The sequence below is a fragment of the Amborella trichopoda genome, chromosome 2, assembly GCF_054954075.1.
Source record: "Amborella trichopoda isolate Santa Cruz 75 chromosome 2, AtrichopodaSantaCruz75HAP2 v2.0, whole genome shotgun sequence".
NCBI classification, from domain to species: domain Eukaryota; kingdom Viridiplantae; phylum Streptophyta; class Magnoliopsida; order Amborellales; family Amborellaceae; genus Amborella; species Amborella trichopoda.
Window position 1 is genome coordinate 58,558,787 of NC_142337.1, and position 17,024 is coordinate 58,575,810.

At 31.0% G+C, this 17,024-nt stretch overlaps 1 protein-coding gene across 5 annotated transcripts in view; it reads right to left on the reverse strand.

Annotated features, from left to right (window-relative positions):
• Nucleotides 1-951: 951 nt before the first annotated feature.
• The window catches only part of LOC110006993 (uncharacterized), a 71,678-nt gene continuing 55,605 nt past the window's right edge, over nt 952-17,024 (reverse strand). For all 5 annotated transcript variants that reach the window (XR_016049802.1, XR_016049801.1, XR_002280423.2 and 2 more), the window contains 2 exons: nt 5,785-5,864; nt 952-1,112 (listed from right to left, as the gene is read on the reverse strand). Coding sequence is in view for 2 of the 5 variants with exons in the window: in XM_088858917.1 (XP_088715043.1) it covers nt 5,796-5,864 (69 nt within the window). In the remaining 3 variants the exon portion in view is untranslated. The remainder of the gene's footprint in view (nt 1,113-5,784; nt 5,865-17,024) is intronic.

The window sequence follows — 17,024 nt, forward strand, 5'->3', positions numbered from 1 at the left end:
TTTTCTTCTTCTCTCTCGAAAAATAAGTTCTCTATGGCCCCATTTGTTCCCTGAAAATGTGTATCTTAGAATTGATATTTTCTGGAATTAGTATTTCTTGGAAGATGGGTGTATGCTGTTTTGATAGCATCTGGAAGAGATATGGAAGATGCAAATTCACTGTTTGGATTGCTGGTTTGGGTCGTTTTTCTTTTGGGCAGACCCCAAGCAACTTCGTTCACTTACCACAAAATTTTGAATTCCATCATTTCCAGGAAATATAAATTCCACCTATTTAAGTGGAATTAACATTTCCAACTATATGGCTTAAAAGGTGGAAATGTGGATTCCCATGGAAATGTCTATCCTTCTGTCAAGGAGAATTCAAATACGATTTTTAGATAGTTTTCTTTGATATGGGACTCCCTGAAATCAAAATCTAGGAAACCAAACGAGCTCAAAAGGACTTTATTAGGTGCTTGTTAATCTTACCTTCTTCTTTTTTCTCTATCTCAAAACCACGTTCTCTATAACACATAGAAAACACCCGTAAATCATGCCCCTTAGTTACTAACACGGCTCTTACACTTCTAATTCTAACTATTTTATTTATTTATGCACTGAAAAATGATCTCCACACAGTGTCTTTCTAACAAGATTCTCCCCAAGATTTGCGTACTACTTTTATTAAAGGACACGGTTCTATGTGGCCAGCAGAAATGCTGGCTTGGCAATGAATATATTTTTAAAATATAATTTGATTCTAATGTTTAGAGAATATATAATCTTTAACATCTAGATCATGAATATGAAAAATAAAATAAAATTGAAAACTTGAAATAATAATTATATTAATATAACATTTGGACTATTAGTTACAATTGTTTTTAGATGGACCGTCTATTTGCATTCATCTTTAAGATGGTTGATTTATACCTTTGGATGGAATGTTGTAGAAATGTGGTCGAGGCTGCATGAAATAATTTTCCTTTATAAAAAAATAGGATAAACACTTACAACTCACATGTGACTGAACCTCACATCACTCCCTTGTCTCTCTATTAATACACTCCAATGGCTCTCTTTGGCATTTCTTTCCTCTATGATTCCCGACCTTTAGCTGTACCTGGAACCTATTGAAAATGAAACAAGGGCCATGGTAAATCCATTTCTCTACCTTAAATAGAAAGAAAAGCATCAAAATACATTTGCTAAGTCACAATATATATATACTATCTTCAAATAAATACTAGTATCCTCCAGCTATTACAGACCCACTACATTTCAGATCAAGAATTTTTTGCCATTGTTTTTCGAGAAATTGGTCTTTATTTCTCACCTCCACTCGAAACTGGGATCAATGCTTCCTAGCTTGGAATTGTAGAAACTGGCAGCTATTTTGACTTGATCATTACATAACAATTTCCTTTTTTAAAAAAAAAGGAAAAAAAAAGTCATGCCAAGGAATAATTTTTTTTAAAAATGGAGCATTTATGACATTAGTGATTAAACTGAAGAGTTCTATGAACTATGTTGCACTTATTTATAGGCTGGTGATGGGCCGGTTTGCCCAGCTCTAGAAAACTAGGGCTTGGATCTGTGCCAGGCCCTCCATGGCTCTAGGACAAGGTTGGGACATGCCTTGGCTAGGTCCGCAATAGGGGTGGCCCAATTCGGCCCATCCCAGCCCTTTTCTCTTATTGTTTTTCTTTTGTTTGCTTTTAATGTAATTGGCCCAGCCTTGCCTTGACAAAACCAGGGCCTCTTCGGCTTTGGTAGGGCTGGATGGGGCTCGAGCCAGCTCTGTAGGTACCAAGGCTGAGCTAAGGCCAAGGCTAGGAAGTATAACCGATTGATAGAAACCAAAACACCTAGCATCCACTCTCCCCTAAGGCCTCTATTCCTCTTACCATGAATGGTAAGGACCAGAAGCCCTTGAGGGAGAGTGAAGATTAGGTGCCCTGAAATTTTTCTTGGTCCTCTACTCCCATCTGCATAGATCTAGTGAAGCCATGCTAGTTATTTATAATGCTAAGTATAACAGGCATAATAATATCATGTGGGACCTTGAGATCACAAATCATTGTATTAGACTAGATATGATAAGGAATCAATTCTCTTTGGCCAATTGTTTTTCTTCTTTTTCTCAAGATAATCAATTATTCTTTTAACGTAGCTCAAAATTACATATTTACAAATCGATTCAAGTCAATCATATGACAGAGAAAATTCCTACAAAATTTGATGAGGCAAAACCTTCTTACTAAGACATCTTCTTCATTATTTGCACTTAGTAACGGAGATGAACCCTTGTGCAACCCTTGTGTGGTTTAGCACATTTAACAGAAGCAAAAGGAGAAAAATGGTTTCACAGCAAGAAACAGAAGCAAATGGAGAAAAATGGTTTCACAGCAAAAACTATATTTTTTTTAAGAAGCCTTTTCTCAAAGTTACCTACCAATAAAGCAACAACTATAGTATATGAATTTTAAAAAAACATAGAGTAACCCGGAGGATCAGAATTTGCGGAGCCGACCCCAAATAATTAAGAAAAGACTCTGATGATGATGACGAAAGTAACCTGAAACTTAACTACTCCTAGTTGGGGTAGTTGGGGTAACATCAGTCATTCTCGAAATACACATTATAGAGAGTGCTCTTTCTTATATGGATAATCTATCATTCTGGGGACAACCTAAGTTTTTGTCATAATTCTGATTCATCAAATAATTTTAATTCCTCTTATTTTCTTGTGAATAGGATATTAAGTGGTAGGTAATCTTCTAACATGGAATTATGCATAATATAAAGCATCTTCATAATTAAAGAACTCACTTTGCGATAAATACAAAAATTAACATTTTATATTTGCATTTCTTTGGGTCGACTATAGGAACCATTTTGATTCTTTGGATAATTTTACATAGAAAGGCCTTTGACCCTTCACTGTTTTGAATGAGACGAATGTCAAGGAGAATTACTTCTGTATTTTTGCACTTTATTCCAAGGCCCTTAAGTGATCAAGGGGTCAACCTATTTTTCACGTGGAAGCCATGATATCATGAGTGAACCTAATCTCACTTGAAGATACCATGATCACTAGATTTGTCTCTTATTTTGTTCAAAAGTCAGATAGATGAAAATTCTCCCATTGAAATTTAAATAGGATTAAACTTTCAGATTTTAAAATTAATGTAGAATGCTTAATTAGTGTCAACCTCTTTTCATTCTTTGAATTGGCTTCTTTTGAAATTATATATATTCACATCTAATTAATATTTAATCGGGGTCATTAAAGTCCTTGCTAATCAAGCCAACCAAAAAAGAAAATCATGCTAATCTAGCAAACTAAATGCCATGGCACACTTCCAATTGAAGATTTGGGTGCAAATTTCATTTCTAATCATATACTACTTAATGAAAAATATAAAAAAAATACATTTTAATTTTAATAAAAAGATGTCAAAATCACTCTTGTCCATCAGATTTCAAATCGGGTGGCTATGGAGTATGCCTGACTTGACTCAAAAGGAAAAAGTTTATATAAGGATGCAACACTACGGATGCCCCTAAATCCATTGGAAAAGGTAGTTTTAATGTTGAAAAACCCTTTGATTGATCATCTCGACATCGAGATATATGACTATGAAAAATAAAAAGATTTTAAGTCTCAGAAATAGTACATTTTACAACATATTTACACTGTCAATTTTCAAAATTTTCGTATGTGTATAGATCTACTTGATTTCAACCATTTTTTAAATTTAAAATTTTATAATTAGATATAAAAATAGATTTTGAGATAATGACAAGAACATTTTACATCAAAATTATATACCATGATAAAATTTGAAGGTGCACGTTACCTCTACACCTACGGATGCATCCGTATGCCAACTGCACCCGACTCAAAAAGTTATTGAAATTGTATTGATCAAGAATAACCACATTTGGGCCATGTTGGACATTTTGTTGATTACTATGAAGACCAAAAAATAAAAATAAAAAAAAGAAAAAGAAAAAAGGGATAAGTTTCAAGAATGAATTCCTTATCATCTCTAGTCTGATGAAAATGCTTGGGATTACATGGTCCCACATAATAATATGCCATTGATGGCACCATAAGTTGTTGAGGTGTCCACACCTTTTCTATCTATGCTGATAGGAACAAAGGAAGGAGAGATTTTCATGGCACCTCACCTTCACTCTCCCTCAAGGACTTCCAATCCTTGCCTTCATAAGAGGATTAGAAGCCCTTGGTGAGAGTGGTTGCAAGTTGCTTTGCCTTGGCTCACTTTACCAGAGAAATTTACCCACCGATGGGAAAAAAAGATCGGTAGGAAAGGATTTAAGATTTTTTAGTTTGTTGCCATTTTACCTATTATTTCAAAAGTCTAACTTTGAACTAACCAAATTAAAGAATTAAATATTTTTGTAGTTTAAAAGTTCAACTTTAAAACTAGGTCATGTATAAAGCTGTTCGAAAGGCTAACTTTTGATCTACCAAAACACAAAGAAGTTGATGTATTTAGACTTTTGAACCCCACAATACTTAGTTTTGCCTTTTAACTTAGTTTTTTAGGCGGTCCAAGACTAATGTACTTTTCCCATTGATTCTGTCAAACCCTCTCTCTCAAAATTAAGATCTCTTCCCAATCACTCTCAAAATTAAGATTTCTTACCAGTCTATTTCTATCTTCTTTTCTTTTGGGTAATTCAATGGGGATGACAAGCCCCTACCCGTTTTTTGAAATCGTTAGTGGTTTTTACTGTCCAAAATTGGATAATCTCTATATATCCAAGATGACTTGTATGCGTATGCATGGCTAAGGGAGTTAAAAATATTAGCTGTCTATAATGTCAACTTATGATGTAAGTATTGAAATAGTAATCAAGCTTAATACTTGGTTAATGGTCCAATACTCGAATGGAAGCTATATTTGAGTGTCAAATAGTAAGGAAGAAAATTTACAGTGAATTTTGTTTTTTTTTTGTTTTACAATTATAAAAAACAAAAAAAGTAGGCAATATCTTGTGTTCATCATACAAAAATATCATGTGACTATGGTAGATAATAGAGGCACAAAAGTTCCAATAAAGTCGCCAAGACAGTTCATAGGAGGGAGAAGCTCAGAGGGGGAAAAAGTTGTCAAGCCAGATCGTAGGAGGGAGAAGCTGTGAGAGAGAGAAAGAGAGATTCAACAATGGAAAAGAAAACATGGACGGAAGTTCCAAGAATTCTTCTTGATTGTAAATAGTGTTTTGAGGCTTAGCCGGGTATACTCAGACTCGACGGAGTAAATCGGCCTCGCCCTATGGGCGAGAGACGAGTTTGCCCTAAGTACATTGTACACACATTTTAAAGTTTATATATAAAAATACACCAACCTTAACAAACAACACTTACGTAATGCATTGGATAGTGTATACATTGGGTAGTGTGCATACTTGTCATCCATTATGGTGAAGGTTTGAATCCATTCAAGTTCTGAAGTCTTTATGGTGAGGGTTTGAATCCATTCAAGATCTGAAGTCATGAACCAAAATTCGTATAACTTTGATTTTAAGTTGTTGTTGAAAGAAAGATTAATGTGATCTTGTAAGAGAATATATATATATATACACAAGTAGTATTATTACAATAACTCTTGCTTCAAAGAAAATAAAACTAACAAATCTAAGATGTTAAAAACCTTGATGTTATTAAACTAATTTTCTTTAAATAAAGAAAAATATCCACAATTTTTATGCGTGGGAATATAAAGTACATATGATGAGAAAAAAAAAGAAAATGTTGGAGATTACCTCAACCGGGCTTAGTACACCTCGCACCAAGTCTCCTCCTTTCTATGGTACTCGGATCTATGATCGGTCTCCTGATTCTCCTACATATGGCAAAACCCTCTCAATGGCATATAGATCTCGATCTAAAACTAACTACCTAAGACCAACTACCTAAAGCCTAAATGTTTTAGTTTTGCTCAAGCCCATTTGGCTTGATCTTTTGAGAGATGAGAGGTAGATCAAAGAGAGAGGGAGGAATCCACTAGCAAGGGGATCCTCCCTTTTGCTACCCAAAAATCAAACTACCGGATCCCCTTTGCTATCCAAAAATCAAACTAACCTTAGCTTGGGCGTGTCATCTGTGCCCTTAGAAAAACTTGGGAGAGATCTTGAAGCCCTAGTGGGGCACGCCACCTATAGAGAGATCTTTGAGAGAGATAGTAGAGACTTGGGGGAACCTCTTTTTATAGATTTTCTTAGGGTTTGCCTCAATTTGTAGGGTTAAATCTTGATCGTCAATCTAAGAAGACTTGTGGGGTGAGAGATTTGAGTCATCCATCTCTTTGATCCACCATCAAGATTCAAGAGATGAGCTAGAGCCTTATCTACCCTTTCTAGATCAATTCCCATCAAATCTTTAAATAAAAAAAGTATATATCTTATTTTCTATTTTAGTATATCCAATGTTTATTTCTTTGATCAACCAATCTTGATTCAAAGATTTATTAACTATTTCAAATATTCAATGTAAGTTGGCTATACCAAAAAATAAGCCAACAAACAACAGATAAACATTCTTCCCAAGAAGAATACGTGAATGGGTGGGGTGTACCACCCTTTTGTAGCTACGTGTAGGCCCAACCTAATCCACATGTTCTTAAATTTTGGGCCCCATATTTTATGGAAGTCTCATATATTTTTAGAAAATATTTTATTTCATATTTAGAATTTTTAAGTCATCTTATTTTATTTAAAACATTAAAAAATAAATTTATTTTAATTTATAAATCCAAATGACAAAAATAAAATATCATAAGATTCACAAAAATTCAAATAAACATAATAAAAATCAATATCATAAAATTAATTAATACTAATTAATTTTGATGGGAAATGGATCCATTAGATCCAAGAATTATCAATACATGGGAGCACTCTACCTTCAACTGTGAATCACGATCCGCCTAGCTTTCTCAAACTAACCCAGCAGTTCTCATAACCTACAGTACATTGCAGGGGCTCATGATTGGACCACCAAAGTCCGCCAATAGACTAGATAATGCAATCTTAGTTTATGGATTTCAGGTTCTACCCTAGAAACAAAAAAATTATGGTTGTCCAGACCATGATGCAACCATGACTCTATAGTACATAGGGGTAATCTCTCGCACATGTATACGCTTCACCCTCTTCGACGAATCTCAAAATGGCTATGTATATGTCGTGTGATGATATAACTATGAGGTTTTAGCTATGTCTCTAAAGGCTATTCATCACATAAAAGGGCCACACAGTCCCTCGGCTCTCATCTCGGTATACTTTGACCTCATCAAGGGCTAACCTACTAAACCCTTCTTGATAGATCCCTATGCCCAGGTACCTTGGGTTTTTTCAAACTCAACTGGCCTAGCACGTCGAGCCTAGTCCGAGTATCGGCAAATTGTATTTGCCTAGTATGGTCCACAAGAGGACACACTACCATTGAGTTTATGTTTTACTATATAAAATGCTTATACAAGAAACCAAGATGGATCAAATGAAATTTTAAAACACTTTACAAATATCCTAGTGCTAGATAATGCAAGAAACCAAGACCAACAAAAGGGTACCTTAAAAATCTCGACCATTAATATAGTTTTGGCTAAAAACGTTAAAAAGGAATATTAATTAAAAGATTAAGCAAAATTATGGATAATTTAAAATCAAAAAAAGAAACTCGGTAGGAAAATTGACCAATGGGGATTTTTCAGATTTCACCTTTACGTCAAAAGTTTAGTCATTGAACTAAAACATAAGTTATGCTAGACAATGCACATAACTAAGAAAGATAAAAAGATGCTTTAAAAGGTCGTAGCAATGAATATCTTTAAGCATAAATTAAACAAAGAATATCAACAAAAAAGTCAGACAAAATTATGAACAATATCAATAGAAACACGAAAGGTCAAAAGGCAAATCGAGTTATGAATAAATATCCACAGAGTACACCCTTGATCACAAAGTCTTGTAATCAAACTGAAATATTAATAATGCCAACTAATGTAAAGAAAATGTAAAGAACTTAGACAAATAAAAAGGTATAGTAAAAGACTCAGTTAAGAATATATTTGATATACAATAATTAAAATAATAATAACACGTAATGTAAGCAAAGTATTGATAATTTCAATTCAAAAAACAAAAACTAGAAGGAAAAACGACAAATTAATGAAATCTTTGAATTTCACCCTGGACCCCAAAGTCTAGTTATTGAGTTAAGATATATATTATGCGAAACAATGCAAAGAACAAGGGCGAATAATTGAACGCATAAAAAACCTCAGTCACTAAATATCTTTTACGATTATAAAAATAAAAATGTATATCAACCAATTAAGTCTACAAATTTGTGTATCAATTAAAATCAAACAATAAAAGAGAAAAAAAAAATTTGGCTAATAAATGGGGATATATAAAAAAACCCAACAATAAATATCTTTAGGCATAAAAAATTTCAAAGAAACATCAATCCAAAAAGTCAACAAATTATGGAGAATGTCAACTGAAACTCATAAAGTCCAATGGAAAATCGACAAATCTATAGGGATCTATGGATTTTAACCCTATCACCAAAGTCTAGTCATTGAGTTAAAACCTAAATCTTGCCACATAATGCAAGGAACCAAGATAAATAAAAAAAAATCTTCAAAGACTTAAGCCACAAATATCCTAGTGCCAGACAAATAAAAGGGTACCTTAAAAATGTCAACCATGAATATCTTGTCTTAAAAAATTACAAAGGAATATCAACAAAAAGAGTAATCAGAACTATGGATAATTTCAAATCAAACTAAGAAACATGGAAGGAAAATTGACCACTTAATGGGGGTTCTACATATTCCCTAAATTCTAGTCATTGAGCTGAAACATAAGTTATGACAATGCACGTAACCAAGAAAGATGAAAAGATGCTATAAAAAATTAGTATATATCCTTAGGCTTAAAAGTCGTACAAAAGTTCGAATAATTTCAACTGAAACACGTAAGATAGATTGGAAAATCGACTAATAAGTAGGGATCCGCGGATTTCACCCCAAACCCCATAATTTTGTAAGTAAATTGAAGCATAAGTAATGCCAACTAATGAAAAAACTAAGACAAATAAAATAATATATTAAAAAACTCAGCTACAAACATCTTTTGACTTACAACAATAAAAAGGAATAATAGCGCGTAATATAATCAAAGTATTGATAATTTCAAATCAAACAATAAAAACCAGAAGGTAGAAAACGACAAATTATAGAAGGATCTATGGATTTCACCCCTGACCCTGAAGTCTAGAAAGTGACTTAAGACATATTTTTTGTTAAACAATGCAAAGAATTGGGAGAAAAAAGACACGTAAAACAACTCAGTCACAAAATATCCTTTAGGATTAAAAAAAAAAAAGGTACCAATTAAATCAACAAAAATATGTATCGTTTCGAATAACACAACTAAAAGAGGAAATAAAATCGATGAATAAATTGGGGTATACAACAGATTTAACTTCTAACCCCAAAATCTAGTCGTTGAAGCAAAGAAACCCAGTCATGAATATTTTATACTTAAAAATTAAAAAGGAACACCAACTCATAAAGTCAACAAAATTATGAGAAATTTAAAGTAAAACATAGAAGGCCTGTAGGAAAATTGACAAATTTATGGGAATTTACGGATTTTCACTCCTGTCCCCAATGTCTTGTCATTGAGTTAAAACCAAATTATTGCCACATAATGCAAAGAACCAAATATTGGAATATCAACTAAAAGGTTAAACAAAATCATGGATAATTTCAAATCAAACAAAAAAATCAGAAGGAAAATTGATGACTTAATGGGATCTATGTATTTCAACCATGTTCCCAAAGTCTAGTTATTGAACTGAAACATAAATTATGCCCGAAAATGTACATAACCAAGAAAGATAAAATGATGCCTTAAAAAATTAAATAATTAATATCCTTTGGCTTAAAAATAAAAAAGAATGTCAACAAAAAATCAAATAAGATTATGACTAATTTCAATTGAAATACAAAAAGATCGAAAGGGAAATTAAAACATAAGTAATGCCAACCAATGAAAAAAACAAAGACAAAGAAAAACATATATTAAAAAACTCATCTATGAATATCTTTTGACTAACAACAATAAAAATGAATAATAATGTAAACAAAATATTGATAATTTCAAATCAAATAATAAAAATCAGAAGGAAAAATGCCAAATTAATGAAGTATCTACAGATTTCACCCTTGATACCAAAGTCTAATTATTGACTTAAGACAAATCTTATGCTCAACAATACAAGGAACTTGGGAGAATAAAATGAAACCTAAAATAATTCAAGCCTGAAATAACTCTAAGTCATAAACTACATTTTAAGATTATAAAAATAAAAATGTACCAAGTAAGTGAATAAAATTATATATCATTTTAAATCACACAACTAAAAGAGGAAATAAAATAAACTAATAAATGGGGATATACGGATTTCATCTTTGACCAAAAAAAATCTAGTCATTGAATTAATACCTAAATATAGTAGATAATGCAAAGAACCAAGTCGAATAAAATGAGGATATTCTTGTGCTTTAAAAATTAAAACGCACCAATCCAGAAAGTCAGCAAAATTATGAGGAATTCAAAATGAAACAAAAAAAGTCTGAATAAAAATAAAAAAATCTTTGGGGATCGACGAATTTCACCTCTATCCTTAAAAGTCTAGTTATGAATAAAAATCAAAATATTGCCAAATAATGCAAAGAACCAAGATATGATAAAAGGAAATATTAAAGCACTTAGCCACAAATATCCTCATGCCAGACAATACAAATCTCTGAATATCTTTTTGGCTTAAAAATTTAAAAAAGAATATCAAGTAGAAGAGTAAACGAACTATGAATAATTTAAAATCAAACCAAGAAAATCAATAAGAAAATTAACTAGTTAATAGGGATCTACAATTGCTCCCTTGTCGTCTAATCAGTAAACTAAAACATAAGTTATGCTAGACAATGAATGTAACCAAGAAAGATAAAATAATACTTTAAAAAACCTAAGTAATGAATATTCTGAGGCTTAAAATTTAAACAAAGAATATTAACAAAAAATTCAGACAAAGTTATGAATAATTTCACCTGAAACACAAAATATCAAAAGGCAAATTGACTTATAAAAAAGGATCCATGAATTTCACCCCTAACCAATAAGTCTTGTAATTAAATTGAAATATTCATAATACCAATCAATGTACAGAACCAAGACAAATAAATATATATATTAAAATACTCTGCTATGAATATCCTTTGACTTACAATAATAAAAATAAATAGTAACCTGTAATGTAACAAATTATTGATAATTTCAAATCAAATAACAAAAACTAAAAGGAAAAACATCAAATTAATAAAGATCTACAGATTTCACCCGACCGCAATATTTAGTTATTGAATTAAGACATATATTATGCTAAACCACGCAAAGATCGCGGGTAAATAAACAGATACCTGAAAAAACTCAGTCACGAACTATCACTTGGGATTAGGAAAAAAAAAGATATGTCAATCAATTAAGTCAACTAAGTTATGTATCATTTCAAATCAAACAACGAAAAGACGAAGGAGAATTGACAAATAAAAGGGGATATGTAGATTTCACCATTAAGACCAAGTTTTCACAGACAATGCAAAGAATTAAGACAAATAAAATGATACGTCAAGAACCCAACACAAAATATCCTTAAGATTAAAAAATTAAAATGAAACATCAACGCATAAAGTCAAAAAAATATGGTGAATTCAAATAAAAAAAAGTCTAAAGGAAACTTGACAAATCTATGGGGATTTACGGATTTCACCCATGTAACCAAAATTTCCTTAAGCCATGAATATCCTAATGCTAGACAATGCAAGTAACCAAGATAAATAAAATATTACCCTAAAATCTCAACCATGAAAATCTTTCTTGGCATAAAAAATTAAAAGGGAATATCAACAAAAAGGTTAAACAAAACTACTGATAATTTCAAATCAAACATAGACAATCAGAATTGACCACTTAATGGGGATCTACTTATTTCAACCTTGTCTCCAATGTCTACATATTGAACTGAAACATAAGTTATGTTAGATAATATGCATAATCAAGAAAGATAAAAGGATGCCATAAAAAAATAAGTAATAAAAATCGTTAGGCTTAAAAAAAAGGAGGAAAATTAATAAAAAAAAGTTAGACAAAATTATGAATAACTTCAACTGAGACACCAAATATAGAAAATAAAATTGACTTATAAATAAGGATCCATGGATTTCACCCTGTATCCCAAAGTTTGCAATTAAATTGAATAATAAGTAATGACAACCAATGAAAAGAACTAAGACAATAAAACGACGTGTTAAAAAACTCAGCTATGAATATCCTTTGACTTACAACAATAAAAAGAATAATAGCGCGTAATGTAAACGAAGTGTAGATAATTTCAAACGAAACAGCAAAATCTGGACGAAAAAAATGACATAGTAATGAAGGATCTACGGATTTCTCCCCTGACCCCAAAGTCTAGTTATTAACTTAAGACATATCATATGCAAAACAATACAAATAGCTGAGGCCAATAAAAGTACACATGAAATAACTTATTCAAATTTATGTATCGTTTCAAATCGAACAACGAAAAGTGGAAATAAAATTGACTAATGAATGGGGATATACTGATTTCACCCCTGACCCCCAAATCTAATCAATTAAGACCTAGTTATGGAATATAATGCAAAGAACTAAGATGGATAAAATGATAAGTAAAAAACCCAATCATAAGCGTGCTTATGCTTAAAAAATTTAAACGGAACACCAATCCATAAAGTCTACAAACTTATGAGGAATTTAAAATGAAACAATGAAAGTCCGAAGGAAAATCGCCAATATATGGGGATCTATAAAGTTCATCCCTATCTCCAAAGTTCAGCAATTGAGATAAAATAGAAATATCGCTACATAATGCAAAGAACCAAGATGGATAAAAAGAAATCTTAAAATACTTAGCCACAAATATCATAATGGTAGACAATGCAAAGAACCAAGACAAATAACACGGTGCCTTAAAAATCTTGACTATGAATATATTTTTGGCCAAAAAATTTAAAAAAGAATACCAACTAAAAGATTTAACAAACAATGGATAATTTCAAATCAAACAAAGAAAATCAGTAGGAAAATTGACCAGTTAATAGGGCTCTACAGATTTCACCTATATCCCCAAAGTCTAGTCATTGAATTGAAAAATAAGTTATACTAGACAATGCACGTAACCAAGAAAGAGAAAATGATACCTTAGAAAACCTCAGTAATGAATATCTTAAGGCTTAAAAATTAAACAAAGAATATCAACAAAAACATCACACAAAATTATGAATGATTTCAACTGAAACACAAAAATGTAATTAAAATAAAGATCTACAGGTTTCACCCCTGACCACAAAATCATGTAATTAAAATGAAATATAATCAATGACAACTAACGTAAAGCACCAAGAAAAATAAAATAATATGTTAAAAAAATTAGCTACGAAAATCCTTTGATTTACAAAAATAAAAGAAATAATAACCCGTAATGTGAACAAAGTAACGACAATTTTATTAATCAAAGAACCAAAAAACTAGTGAGAAAAACAACATATTAATGAAAGATCTACAGGTTTCACCTCTGACCCCAAAATCCAATTATTAAGTTAAGATATATCTTATGCTAAACAATGCAAAGAACATTGGCGAATAAAAGAACACCTCAAAAACCTCAGTCATTATTTATTACTTATGATTAAAAAACAAAAAGGTATATCAAATAATTAAGTCAACAAATTTTTGTATCATTTCAAATCAAACAACAAAAAGAGGAAGGAAAATAGACTAATAAATGGGAATATATGGATTGCACCCAGACCCCAAAGTTTAGTAAGTGGATTAAGACCTAGTTTTAGCAGACAAAGCAAAGAACTAAAACGAATAAAATCATACATAAAAAAATCAACAATAAGTATCCTTTGGCTTAAAAAAAATAAAAAAGAACATCAATCCATAAATTTCAACAAAAATATGGAAAATGTCAAACGAAACAAACAAAGTCCGAAGGAAAATTGACAAATCTACAAGGATCTATGGATTTCATCCATGTCACCAACAATACAAAGAACCAAGACAAATAAAATGATGCCCTAAAAAACTAAGCAATTAAACTACGAATATCCTAGTTCCCAACAATACAAAAAACCAAGACAAATAAAAGAGTACCTTAAAAATCTCCATCATGGATATTGTTTTTGTCTAAAAAAAAAAAAATGAATGTCAACAAAAAGATAAACAAAACTATGGATAATTTCAAATTAACCAAAGAAAATCGCTAGAAAAAAATTGCCTAGTGAATGGGGATCTACGGATTTCAACCCTGACCTCATAGTTTTGTCATTGAACTAAAGCTTAAGTTATGCCACACAATGCATGTAATTAAGAGATATAAAAGGATGCCCTAAAAAACTAAGCAATTAATATCCTTAGGCTTAAAAATAAAAAGAATATCAACAAAAATGTCGGACAAAATTATTCAGAATAAATTCAACTGAAACATAAAAGATCGAAAGGGAAATCGACTTACAAATCAATAGGGATCTATGGATTTCACCCATGTCACCAAAGTGTAGTTATTGAGTGAAAACCTAAAATATTGCCACATAATGCATGGAACCAAGATGGAGAAAAAGAAATCTTAAAACACTTAAGCTACAAATATCCTAGTTCCCAGCAATGCAAAGAACCAAGACAAATAAAAGACCAACAATGCAAAGAACCAAGACAAATAAAAGAGTACCTTAAAAATCTCCACCACGAATATCTTTTTTGGCTAAAAAAAATAAAAATGAATATCAACAAAAAGATTAACAAAACTATGGATAATTTCAAATCAACCAAAGAAAATCGAAAGAAAAATTGCTTAGTGAATGGGGATCTACGGATTTTCAACTTTGACTTCATCGTCTTGTCATTGAACTAAAGCTTAAGTTATGCCACACAATGCATGTAACTAAGAAATATAAAAGGATGTCCTAAAAAACTAAGCAATTAATATCATTAGGCTTATAAATAAAAATGAATATCAACAAAAAAGTCGAACAAAATTATTTAGAATAAATTCAACTGAAACACAAAAGATCGAAAGGCAAATCGACTTACAAATAAGGATCCATAGATTTCACCCCAGACCTTAAAGTTTTGTAATTAAATTAAAATATAAGTAATGCCCATAAATAAACAGAACAAACACAAATAAAATGGTATCTTAGAAAACTCAACTATGAATATCCTTTGACTTACAACAATAAATATGAATAATAATGCATATTGCATATATACGCAAATCAAATAACAAAAAATGGATGGAAAAACGACAAATTAATGAAGGATCTAAGGATTTCACCGCTGAGCCCAAAAGCCAGCTATTGATTTAAGACATATCTAATGCTAAACAATACAAAGCATTGGGGCCAATAAAAGGACACCTGAAACAACTCAGTCACAAAGTGGAGGGAAAATTTGTTTTTATTCTACATTTTTATTAAATTTTAAAGGATGTATATTACTGTTTGCTTGAATTATAGTTTGCTTTTAGGGCGTATTTTTAGGTTTTTAGTTTTTAAGGATTCTATGGTTTTTAGTTTTTTAGGGATTCTAGGTTTTTTAATATATTTTTTGTTCATTTCATGAAAACTATTTACAAGTAGTATTCATGAGTACTATTCACGGGTACTAGTCATACGGGTAAATTTGTCATTATAAAATTTAATTTTAAGATAGGGTAAAGATGTTATTTTAATCATTGTATAGACATGAAATGTTCTGAAACATTTGAATTATATATATATATATATATATATATATATAAGATGCGTGGGGTCTTGTGACGGTCAATTGCACATGATTTTTAGAAATTAAAAAAGAGAAGTGTAGGCCTTTGCAACCCTAACTTGGGTGTGGAAAAGAAACCTATAGTTTCTTCGGTGCTTGTGTTTTGCTTTGTTTCTTGTTGATTTTACTGTTACCTCAAATTTCCCTACACCACAAAGTATCCTTTAGGATTATAAAAATTAAAAGGTACTAATTAAGTCAACAAACTTACGAATTGCGTCAAATCAAACAATAAAAGGAATAAATAAAATCGACTAATTATAACATCAAATCAAGTTATTGAAGTAAGACCTAATTATAATAGATAATGCAAAGAACCAAGAAGGATAAAATAATACGTAAAAAAAAGTCTAGTCATGAGCATTTTTATGCTTAAAAATTTAAAAAAGAACACCAATCTATAAATTCATTAAAATTATAAAGAATTTAAAATGAAACCAAGAAAGTCAAGGAAAAATTGAAAAATCTTTGGAATATACAGATTTCCCCCATGCTCCCAAAGTCTAACCATTTAGTTAAAACCAAAATATTGCCACAAAATGCAAAAAACGAATATGGATAAAAGAAAATCTAAAAACACTAAGCCACGAATATCTTAGTGCCAGACAATGCAATGAACCATCAAAAATAAAAAGGTGCCTTAAAAATCTCGACCATGAATATCTTTTTGGCTGGAAAATTTAAAAAAAAAATCAAATAAAAGATTAAACAAACTATGGACAACTTCAAATGAAACAAAGAAAATCAATGCGAAAATTGAACAGTAATTGGGGATCTGTAGATTTCACCTTTACCCCCAAAAACTAGTCATTGAACTGATACATAAGTTATGCTAGAAAATACATGTAACCAAGAATAATAAAATGACGTCTTAAAGACCCTCAGTAATGAACATCCTTGAAGCATAAAAATTAAACAAAGAATATCAACAAAAAACAAAGCATAAAAATTAAACAAGAATATCAACAAAAAACATCAGACAAAATTATGAGTAATTCCAACTGAAACACAAAATATTAAAAAGCAAATCGCATTATAAATAAGGATCCACATATTTCACCCCT